Source organism: Ruditapes philippinarum, unplaced genomic scaffold (assembly GCF_026571515.1).
Source record: "Ruditapes philippinarum isolate M1 unplaced genomic scaffold, ASM2657151v2 ctg2466_1_1_1_1, whole genome shotgun sequence".
Taxonomy (NCBI): Eukaryota; Metazoa; Mollusca; class Bivalvia; order Venerida; family Veneridae; genus Ruditapes; species Ruditapes philippinarum.
The window spans coordinates 117700-129807 of record NW_026852979.1 but is presented as its reverse complement, the minus strand read 5'-3'; the positions used below and the strand labels follow the sequence as shown (position 1 = coordinate 129807).

Sequence of the window (12108 nt, the reverse complement as noted above, 5' to 3'; positions counted from 1 at the left end):
TTATACAAATTAAAACCAATTTTGATAATTGATTGACAGAAAAAAATATCAATGTTGATAACATTTTAACTAATGACAGTTCTAGATAATTAATAAAAAGTCAGTACCAGATAATTTCATCTGAGGACTTACTTTAGTCATTCAGTTATTTGATAAAAAAAAAAAATGGAAGAAAAATGAAGAAACAAGTCTACTTCCTGTTTACTTCCTTGCAAGAAAGTTACAATATCAAGCATTTTGGTAGCTTTTTAGGTATTTGAAACACTCAGAATGGAGGTTAAAAAGTTAAAAATCAAGGCTGAAGCGTTGACGGTCGGCGCCAACAAGTAAGAAACTTTGGATAAATTTTGTGAAAAATCTAAATGTTTGACAGACACTTTATTGGACATTTTTGAAAATGCCACTGATTGCACTGTGTGTAAGTGATATTTTCTAATGAATAAGGCGATATTCTGGAGTGTCCTGCACCTTCATGAAGATGGCCTGCACTAGTATATTTCAGATGTGTTTTTTAGTGGGTGTGGGTAAATATCAATTGCTGTCAGTCCTTTTTTTTATTTAGGAGCAATGCACGTAAACTGTAATTTCATTCAATGTATGTCATTGGTCCTTGAATAATGCTGTGCAACTGGTTATCTGTCTGTGTAAAAGATTTTGAAATATTTGAAATTGTGTTTTTGGCCACACTGAACTTCAAAATAGGTCCCCTGCCCTCTAAAGGTTCCAAAGAAAGGTTCAGTTATTGAAAGAAGCAGGTGCTTGTAAATGCAAGGTATGGGACACATTCAATTATATAAATTATATAGGCTTGCAAGACATGGTACAGTGACTTTGTTTATCCACCGAGATATTGTAAAAGTATTCTATTTGAAATAAAAGAGTGAATGATTCAGATACCTGACCTAAGCATACATTAGCATATGTTTGTCATACATGAAAACCATTACACCGAAATGCTAAAAACTTACATGATATGTCTACGTTGACATTTAAATCTTGGCTGATATTCTCTGAATGAACGTAAAATGATGATGTTTTCTCAACCGGGAGCTGTAAGTCCAAACTGCGCACAGATGCTTGGTTAAGGTTCACAGCGTTGCATGTAAACGGTGATCCTATAATAGGAAAAGTGGAAAGGAATGTGTTAAGTATAGAAACAGAAGTTTGGTACATGCACATTATTAAGATAGAACAATGTTTTCCCTTATATTTTTTTAGTTGTAAATTCAGATTTCTTTCTCTTCACTTGCAATTACAAACTTCACAAGCAACAATTTTATAAACTTCTCCACTTAAACCAAGGAGAATTGTTGATCTAAATAAATTGCATAGTCTGCACTTGTTTCACGCCCCGTGTATTATTATAATGATATCTAATCATACTTACAGAACTTAAGGACCACAAATCTGCAACAAAAATTATACAAGTGAAGACACCATTTTCAATCCTTTGCTGTGACCTTGACCTTTGACTTAAAAAATATTGCATGCAGCACATCATTTTGTGTACCAGTTCATTTTGAAATACCAATATGCATGCAGAAATACTGTTACCTAGAGACCTTGAACTTGCATGTGACACATTGTCTTTTTATGGTGACAAGTGTACCAATTTATTTTGAAATCCCATCATGTATGCAAAAGTTATGGACTGAACACAAGTAAACATTTCTACACCCCCAAACCAAATATACACAGGGGTAAGGGTAACACTTGATTATGTTCCCACCCATGCCCCTTTTTATGGCATTGGCTTAAAGATGAAGCCAGCAAACATTAATACATACTTGGATGGCTCTCTTTGTTAAAGATGATCTCCACGTTCTGTATGCCAGGTTCCTCCGGTACAAAGCTCATACGATACACCCCTGTTGCATCAGACTCGACAGTGTTCGGTAGGTTACCATTGTTCACCATGATTTCAAGCTGACCTTCTCCAGCCTTCCTGACATCAACTGAAAAGGTTTCAAGAAATGAGTTTTAATCTTAACTTTATGTAAAAGTGTCTAATTTTATCAAATATCACATTACTTAATGTTTTAAAGCTACATGTTAAGTTTCAGTTTCCGTTTATAGATCTTTGGTACTACCATAGTAATCTGGCTTGCTATTTAACAACTTCTTATAATTATAGTCTTATCAAGGTAATGGATTAACATTAAAGGAGCATTGAGGTCAAAAAGCCTAAAAAATATAAAATTTGAAATTTTTTATTTTCATCAAGTGAAGCCCTTAAAATGGAAAATTTACAAAGGATAATATTAAAGAAATATACTCAAAAATAAACTGAAAATCAATTTTTTGTGTGAGTATTAGCTAGATTCATGTGGAAAATGTTGCATTGCTTTCCAATTTTGTTTATTATGCACAATAATAATGATTATTCTAGAAAAACAGGGAGATGGAATGATCTAAACATTTACACATATTAGTTATTGGTTCAATCCTTCATCAAATGATAATTATGCTGATGTTGGAAAAAATATTCCCAGTCGTGTCATGTCAAAAAATCCTCAGTGAAGTCCCTTTAAAGAAAAAGTACTAACAGCAATGGATTCAAAAAAAGTTTGTATTTTATACAATATAAACATGAGCTGAAAATCAGGTATATCTCATTATAGCTGTGGCACATACAGGTAATGTTTACACCATAAAAAAAAAATCAACTTACTTCCAAATTCAATAGGTTGTCCAACGACTCCATCAGGGAGATCAGTAACTTCAATGGCAGCAGTATTGTAGGCCTTGGCACAAAATGGACTTCCACTAAGTTCTGAGTCTGCATACTTCACATCTATTGTATGATCACCTGTCAAACAAATTTCTCATTTCTATTCAATCAAGTAAGAAAAGCCTTTTAAAAGTAACCTTCTACAACCTCCTGAGAATTAACTCAAATTTTCTAAAATAATTTTTCACCATATGGAATTAAAAAACATGTTTGCATTAAACCCTTTGACAATTATATTCACATTTTAAGTATTACAGGTGTTGGATGGAGAATTGCCTAATTAAAACCACTTGTGTTTCAATATGTCAAATATATGTACACAGCAGAAATGCATATATGCATTCTAAAAATTTAAAACAAAATAAATGTAATATTCATTTTCACATCTTTGGTAATAAAATATCATATTCACCAAATTTCAGGTTCCATGTTGAAAGAAACTGGTAATTGAGCTTATTACAAAAATATAGCTAATTAAATTTAACTACAATTAAGATAGTAATCCAGAGTTTTCTGGTTCAATCCTTGAGCAAGAGTGAAATTGCTTAACGACAAATAATCTTGGGACATCGAGTCCAATGGTCATTTGTCTCTCACCGCTGATACAGAAATCATGTAGGATAAGTAGCCAGTAAATTTCTGAAAGTTAATCCAGGAAAGCCAATTAGATGGATCAACTGCCAAAATATGACAATATTTATATTAATGTGTTAAAGTTAGAAAAACAAAACAGCAACTTACCAACTTCAGTTGGGATATATTCCACTCTGAATTCATTTGTTCCCTGCTCAATTCTGTATGGTACTGAGGATCCACTTGGAGCTGAAATATAGACAGGAACCAAACTGTGAACAAATAAAATATCAAAATAAGATAAAAGGAAAAAGAGGTGAAGGGAATATGATATAAGTTCTAAGTATATGAAATTACAAATGTGGTTGGATGACCTTATACTTTTTGCTATTTAACATGAATATGGATTTAATGTACAGCAATACATAGATTTCTAGAAAACTATGTAGATTGCCATGATTGTATTCACTTTTTACAAATGTTTCAACTTTTCAAAGGGAGACAACCATTATTTAGCAATATCAATTATCATGAATAATATTCACAAAAACATGCATTCAAAGATAATACATTGTATTCTAAGAAAACAATAAACAAAATAAAATTACATATATAATCTAAAGCACAAGGTGCGATCAACATATCAAATGAAGGAAATAAAATATTAAATCCATACAACACTATTTTAAAATTTGTGGGGAAAAAACAAAGTATATCATGCAGTTAAAATGAAAATCACAGACATAATATTAACAAGACACATTTTATCTACAGGAATAAGGATAAATACATTCATCAACTGTGTGGAATGAAAAGGAGGAAATAAAAACAGAAAATCTAACACAAGACTTCTAGAAAGGTTTATTTCACTATTTACGTGTACATGTACAAGGGTATATACAAGGTGGTGATTATAAAAATGTGTTACGAACAATAACTGAAAAGAAAGAAAACAGAAAATTAGTTAAATTATTTATACTATTGATAATCATTTAGAGAACACTACAACTAAAATAAAACTATAATGGTGTGACTAATACTAAAACAAGTCGGAACTGTAAATCTGTATTAAAATATTTTTTTTATTTTTTTTTAATAATGGCTCCCATATTGGAGAAATGCTAAGATCTTAGCTAGAAGTTAAAATCAGGCATCTGTACAGTTTAACCTGATTCAAAACTGCTCGCTATTTTGGTACTGAAATGGCCTGTTTGACCTTTGATCTCGAAATACAACCTTGACCTTAAAGGAGCAGGCATGAGTCTTGCACATGGCACATTGTCAACCTTTTGACATCTTACATAATTTTGAAATCCCATTTCTGCATGCAGGTGTTATGGACAGGAGACAAACTCCAACTGCATTTAAAGACTCATGTATAATACCATAAGTTCAATCCCTTGCCGTGATCTTGACCTTTGAGCAAAGGACCTGGGCAAAAAGTATATGATTTGGTGTGCACGCACAAGTGCTCACATGTACATACAAACACAAATACATGTAATAATAAACAGGGTAAAAGCTATATACTACCCCACCCCAGTTTCATCAGTTTCATGGCAGAGGCAATCAAAGTTGGGTGGTATGTATAAAGACACCACACCTAATTGAGTTTCCGAGGAAAGAATTTTTATTAACAAGAAAAATTTCATTCCCAAATTTTGTTTTTTAGCTTCAGAGACTTACTTTTGCATCAGATTCACCTGAGGCTTATATTTCAGTGATGTTTAGTTAAATTTTTCTTGTGGAAATTGTGGATAATGGCACACAACAGACATTATGCTATCACAGTAGCTCAACTAAAGCTCACCTAATAAAAGCTGAAAATACGCTCAGGTGAGCTTTAAAACTGTTTAGGGAGCTTATATTTTCTCAGTCAACAAAACCAATTATCTTTAGTCAAAGATATTTTTAAAGTCATATTTACTTTCAGGTGCATATTAGATTCTTGGTTATACAATTTATTTCTGAGTACATGCAATTAATATTGTAACATCTTTAATCTAAATTAGACATGATATTTATTTATGTAATATCAACTCTTTATATTTATGTAATATCAACTCTTTGATATAAATATACAACAAAATTTTAATGTAACAACAGTCTCACTTTATAGATTGTTTCCCTAGTATATTCAGTTTAATTCTCTAAATTCTTTGTGTTCATTCAAAGCATATCAACTTACTCAAATACGGTACCAGTGTTTAATGTAACAATGACACTTTGATTTTCATATTGGAAGAGAGCAACAAACATGCAACTCCCTTCATTGTTTTAGACATAGACAAGTTAGCAAGAATATCAAAGAAACAAACTTTTGAATGCTGGTTGGATACAGAAAAACCTCAAGAAATTTAAATGAACAAGAGCCCGGTTTGAGCCGGATGATGCTCCCCGAATAGGTTTTGGACACAGGAAAGTACACCTCTTGTAGTTTCAGAGTTATGTTCCTGGAAAAAGTTCAAAGTGCAATAATTCCAAAAATAGGCAAGGCAGAGTTACTGTTCTTTGCACTGCACTTCTTATCAATGTGATCTATCAACCTACAAAGTTTCTTGATGATATCTCTTATGAGTTATGTCCCGGACAACTTCAAAAAGTAAAAATAAACAAACGGCAATAACTCCAGAATTAGGCAAGGCAGAGTTATGATTCTTGTGCACTGCACATCTACCTATTGAGATATATCTACCTACAAAGATTCATGTTGATATCTCTTATAGTTTTACAGCTATGTCCTGGACAAGATTTTTCTAAAAGGGGAGATAATTCAAAAATGAGGCTTAACAGAGTTATGGTTCTTTTGCACTGCACCTCTACTCAATGAGATCTATCTACCTACAATGTTTCATCTTGATATCTCTTATAGTTTTAGAGTTATGTTCCAGACAAAGTTCAAAGTGTTAAAATTAACAAATGGGCAATAACTCCAAAATTAGGACAAAAAGAGTTATTGTTCTTATGCACTGCACATCTACCCACTGAGATCTATTCACCTACAAAGTTTCATGTTGATATCTCTTATAGTTTTAGAGTTATGCCCCGGACAAGATTTTTCTATAAGGGAAGATAATTCAAAAACCGGGCAAAATAGAGTTATGGTTCTTTAACACTGCACTCCCCCTCAATGCCCTCTAACACTGTATGAAGTTTCAACAAATTATCTCAAAGGGTTTTCAAGTTATGCTCCGGACAAGACAACGGCCGGACAGACGGACGGACGGACAGACAGACAGACAGACAAGGCGCCGACTATATGCTCCCCCAAAATTTTTCGGGGAGCATAAAAATTGAACGCCTTTGAGACAGTTATTACTTAGACTGATAATATACACTTGCTTGATAGTAATGACAAACACCTTTCCAGTGTTTCAGTCATATTAGGCACTAAATCAGAATTGAGTACCATAACATATAAATTGTGTATGTCTATTCAAAACGGCCTTCAGCTTTTATTTTCTGTCAAAAAAACAATTATGTTTGTTTCAAGCTATGTATTTTAGTAATTTTATCTTGAAAAGTGCATCATATCACTGTAAAGCCTTCAAAACAACATATTGAGAGCTATTTTTAACCTGAAATGATGTCCGTTTCTAAAAATAGAATATCAGGAATAGAATCGTATGCTTTACAAATTTACATATAGTCAGAGCGGACTGGTAGAATAGAGGTATGGAGGGGTTTCCTTATTGTTTATGCAATTTATCGTTCCAGCCTAATTCTTTTGATTCGACAATTATATGAAATGATTTAACTAAAAATAACATATTAAACCATTAGAAAAACTGAAGGCCATTTTAAAGAGCAAGATGTTTTTTTATAATATTTAGAAAAAAGAATGAAATTACAACCCTGGGAAAACTATACTTTTGAATAACTAAAACTATATTACACATGATTATCAGAATTAAAAAATCAATTTGTAGTCCAGTCTGAATTTAGCAATCTGTCATTGGGCAATTTCAAAAAAATGTGTGCAGAAACAACCAATCAGATTCCTGTGTTTTCAGACTGGTCTTCAAACACATTTTTTAATCTTTAAACCAATTCTACATGACTGGTTACACCAAACTGTTACCTATTATCTTTACTGAAAGTTTCTTCGAGTCCATTCCGAGCATATTAACGGAGAAAGATGTAGTTCTATGTATATGAACAAAGTCCAGTCCACTTCCTGTTGCGGACATTTTACCAGCATCAAGCATCATCACCCTCCATGGAGACCCTGATAATTGGAAAAAGAAACATAGTTTTTGATTGGTTTAGATATAATGAGCCTGCTCTGATTTTTTAAATTACTGTACTTTATTTTGTTGAAATCACATGCTATTTTACTTAATAGGCCCATTAGGCCTTCAAATTTTTTTTTCTTCAAAGTTTTTTATTTTTTTTGTGTCCTGCTATGTTTCAAAAAGATCATATGAGCCGCGTCATGACAAAACCAACATAGTGGGTTTGCGACCAGCATGGATCCAGACCAGCCTGCCCATCCGCGCAGTTTGATCAGGATCCATGCTGTCGCTGTTAGTTTCTCTACTTGTTTTATGGTCTGTAAGCCAACAGCATGGATCCTGATCAGACTGCGCGGATGCGCATGCTGGCCTGGATCCATGCTGGTCGCAAACCCATTATGTTGGTTTTGTGGTGACACGGCTCAATTATTATAGCTGAAAATATTTTGAAAATTGCAACAGATATAGTGATATGACAGTCAAAATACCACTTTGTGTACATTTTGTCTATAATTTATAAATCATTTCACATCCAGTGCAATTTCTTCCAGTGATTAGTGTCAAATGCTTTAAATTTATCATTAAAGCATTATTAAACATGCTTAAAGCACTGTTTGATATATAACACTCGCCTAGTTTTTGCAGTTACCATTTGACAAAAGTTTTTACTTCCTTATTTTAAGTCATACCAATATAAACTTGTCATACAACATAACCTGTCATACCATATAAACCCAGTCATACCATATAAACCTTGCATACCATGTAAAATTTCCATATAAGCAATAAAATAGCTTACCTGGCACTTGTTCAGAGTTAAATTTCATCTCAATTTTATGATCGTCCAAGTTGGCTGGCAGGAAGGAAGCAGTGAATTTATAGTTGCCATGGTTTTGTACACTACATGCAATTTCTCCTCCATTGATCATTATCTCTATATTACCACTGCCAGCTTTAGATGCATCAACTGAAAAAATATCAAAGTCCTTCACACTGAACTATACAAGATTTTCAGTGTAACATAATCACAATTAATTCATTTACATTACCCACAAGTAGAAGTCAATGATGAGTGTCTAAGTCAAGCGGATGTACAGCAAATAAATCAAATGTAATGTTGTTTATTTTTGTTGTTGTTTTTGGTTTTGGTTTTATGAAGCATCAACACAGTATAGGTCATATGGCAACTGTCCAGCTTTACTGGGGGAGGAAGACTTCAGGTGCCATTCTGTGCATTATTAAGGAAAATATAGCACCTTAGTAAAACCACCAACTAAGCTAGCTGGATCAAATGTAATGTGAATGGTTACTGTTAAGTAATTCTACAATTTGGAGTAGTACACTCAACTGTAATGCAACAATATCAAATCTCAATTATCTGCGAACTTGGACTTTAAATGTGTCCTCTTACTTCTGCAAATGCTGATGCATAAAATATATGCATCAACCCTCTCTTATCATGTTAATGCAAATGTGAATATTGAAGAATATAATAGTAATAACATTTTCAGATGGCCAAAGGTCATGCAGCATCTGAGATAAATCTGTTGGGTTGTTTTTCTGTGATTTTTGTACACCAATTTTGATATTTTTTGGTCACATCTTGGTACTCCATTCATCTTACAGATTTATTTAACAGGATTTCTTTGGTAACTAACCAGGTATAACCAATTTGTTTAGCAAGTGACCAACTACTTATCCAACATGATTTCTGAATCAGTCATGAGAGGCAAATGACCATTTAAGACTTAATGTCGGAGATCAATTAGTTTTATGCACTAGAACTGTCATAGATTCAAAACTTTAATTTGAGCTGCGTCACGACAAAACCAACGTATTGCCTTTGCGACTAGCATGGATCGAGACCAGCCTGCGCATCCGCGCAGTCTGATCAGAATCCATGCTGTTCAGTTACAAACCCTATTACAAGTAGAGAAACTGATAGCGAACAGCATGGATCCTGATCAGACTGCGCGAATGCGCAGGCTGGTCTGGATCCATGCTGGTCGCAAACGCATTACGTTGGTTTTGTCATGGCGCGGCTCATATAATGACTAAACAAAAGCAAAACAACTTACTGTCAAACACAACAGGTTGTCCAAACACACTTGATGTTGGCATATTTGACACAATAACTCTACTGGCATCCCATACTCTCACTGTATATGGACAACCCTTTATAAGCTGGCCTGAACAATATATGTTCACTTTATGGTCCCCTGAAAATAAACATCAAAACAACATCATATAATCATGCATTGGTAGCTTTCAATTAAGAATAAATACATCATATATATTGGTCACTACCAATTAAGCATATTTACATGATTTATTTAAGTGTGTTGGTACTAAAATTTTCAACACATTTTACTGATCATTAAATAATTTATCCTGGTCCCTTAACATGCAACTTACCAAATTAAGTATCATTTCGTACCATTATACAATATTCAACATTATAATTAAGTATCATTTCAGACCATTGCAAGATATTCAACATTTTGAATTAAGAATCATTTCATTCCATTGTAAGATTCAACATTTTGAATTAAGTATCATTTCATTATCATACAATATTCAATATTTTGACTTGAGAATCAATTAGCATACCATTTTAAGATATTCAACATTTTGAATTAAGTATCATTTCATTATTATACAATATTCAACAATTTGACTTTGGTATCATTTAGCATACCATTTTAAGATATTCAACATTTCTAATTAAGATTTATTTCTTAATTACATTCTGACCTTCATGATCTGATCAAAGAAGGGATTATCAATATAACAATAAATTTATAAATGTCACTTACCAACACAATTTGGAATGAACTGCACATTTGAGGAACCATTAGACAGTTTATTCACATGAGCTGGTACTCGGGCACCTGTTGGAGCTGAAAGGTCAAGGTCATACATTCAGGTTTCCATGGCAACCTCAATATAATCTCTAAACAATGTTACAGTTATAATACAAGATTTATCAAAACAATAATAACATAGGATCAAAGGCATAGAAGAAATTTACCAAAACCATCCAGGTGCCTACAGATCAAGGTTGGGGGGAATCTATTTTTAGGACTGATGACCTTCTGACCTTTGCTGTGTTGCTTGGCAACTATTATATACCATTATTGTGAGTCATTCTGGTGGACATGCAGAGACATGCAATACATTGTTTACATTTGGTATTTTCTTGTTAAACCATGCTATTTTTGAGGATAATTTTAAATATAATACAAATATAAACAACTCTGTTTATAATGTTTCATTTCAAAGTCCAATGTCATGCTATCAATTTAGTTATCAGTAATTTGATTACTCAATTAGTTATCAGTAATTTGATTACTAATTTAGTAATCAGTAATTTGATTATCAGCCCAAGGTAGATAATTCTCAATGTTTTAATGTCTTTAGTATTACTGTCTGCTATGGAAACATTAAATCGTGTTTTCAAAAAAGCTTTTTACTCAAACAGTGAAATTTATTTTAGGTACTTTATTATGTCAATGAAAAAATTACAAATAAATATTGTTTAAACTAAACTGACACAAATTTGAATATATCCATTTTCAAAACAAAAATATTGTCAAATATGTAGTATTTTCAACAAATAAAATGTTGTAAAACATTTTCATGAAAAAGATGATTTTAGTGTGAAAAATAATATATTTCTTCTGCTGTACTATATATTATGCATGACATTAAAATTTTGAAACCAAACAGTATAAAACAAAGACAATTTGAATTGTTCATCTTGCAGCCATTGATGTTGAACTTTTTTCAATAATATTTTGATTGGGCATTTTTAGAATATTATAATAGTTTTTACATGCATAGGTTTTCAGACATGCTTACATACCAGGTATCTCCAAAATACATGAACTAAATGTTCCCCTTTAACCATTATTACACAGTACACACCCTTCTTAAACACTACAGAATTAAAGATAAACACTTCCAATATAAGATATATTTTCAAAACTAAAGAATTTAAAAAAAAACTAATAAAAAATAAATGTATTGATTAATTTGAAAGGTTTTTTTTAACAAAATATCTAAGCATTTCAGTAAATATTCTTACACTATTAAGAAATAAACACAAAATTACAGGATATATTCATGATATTGAAGAATGAGTATATGATTTAGTTTATTAAAAAGGTTAAACCAGAAATATTCATTCTTTGGTACTGTCATATATATTCTTTAAAGTCTGTTCATTAATCAATCAATTAAAAATCAATTAAAAGTAACGGTCTCTGCATTTTGGAGATACTGCTATGCTAGATTATACACATACATATATTAGGTTAAATTTACATTAATATATAAGTCATTCAAGTAAATAAAGGAGAAAAATTAAACAGAACAAAACAGAAAAAAAATTAATATAAAGGAAAGAAAAAAAGACAGGGTCAGCTTTGCAGTCTTGAAGTTCAAGAACTTTGTCTAATTAACCCATTCACCCTTCTTTAATTTGTGAAATAAAGTCTCCTTCCAGTTTGTCTGAAACTACCAAATGATATTTAAAGAGTTTTGAGAGATTTAACCCTGAGCCTGTTA

General features: G+C 32.2%; 1 protein-coding gene across 3 annotated transcripts in view; it reads right to left on the bottom strand.

The window, feature by feature from the left end:
• LOC132729993 (filamin-B-like) overlaps nt 1–12108 on the bottom strand; it is a 106600-nt gene that overhangs the window by 43522 nt on the left and 50970 nt on the right. For 2 of the 3 annotated variants that reach the window (XM_060715833.1, XM_060715849.1), the window contains 8 exons: nt 10356–10439; nt 9618–9758; nt 8339–8506; nt 7386–7532; nt 3473–3553; nt 2672–2809; nt 1788–1955; nt 969–1115 (listed from right to left, as the gene is read on the bottom strand). In XM_060715833.1, the coding sequence (XP_060571816.1) occupies nt 969–1115; nt 1788–1955; nt 2672–2809; nt 3473–3553; nt 7386–7532; nt 8339–8506; nt 9618–9758; nt 10356–10439 (1074 nt within the window). The remainder of the gene's footprint in view (nt 1–968; nt 1116–1787; nt 1956–2671; nt 2810–3472; nt 3554–7385; nt 7533–8338; nt 8507–9617; nt 9759–10355; nt 10440–12108) is intronic. The other variant, XM_060715840.1, reaches the window with a different exon arrangement.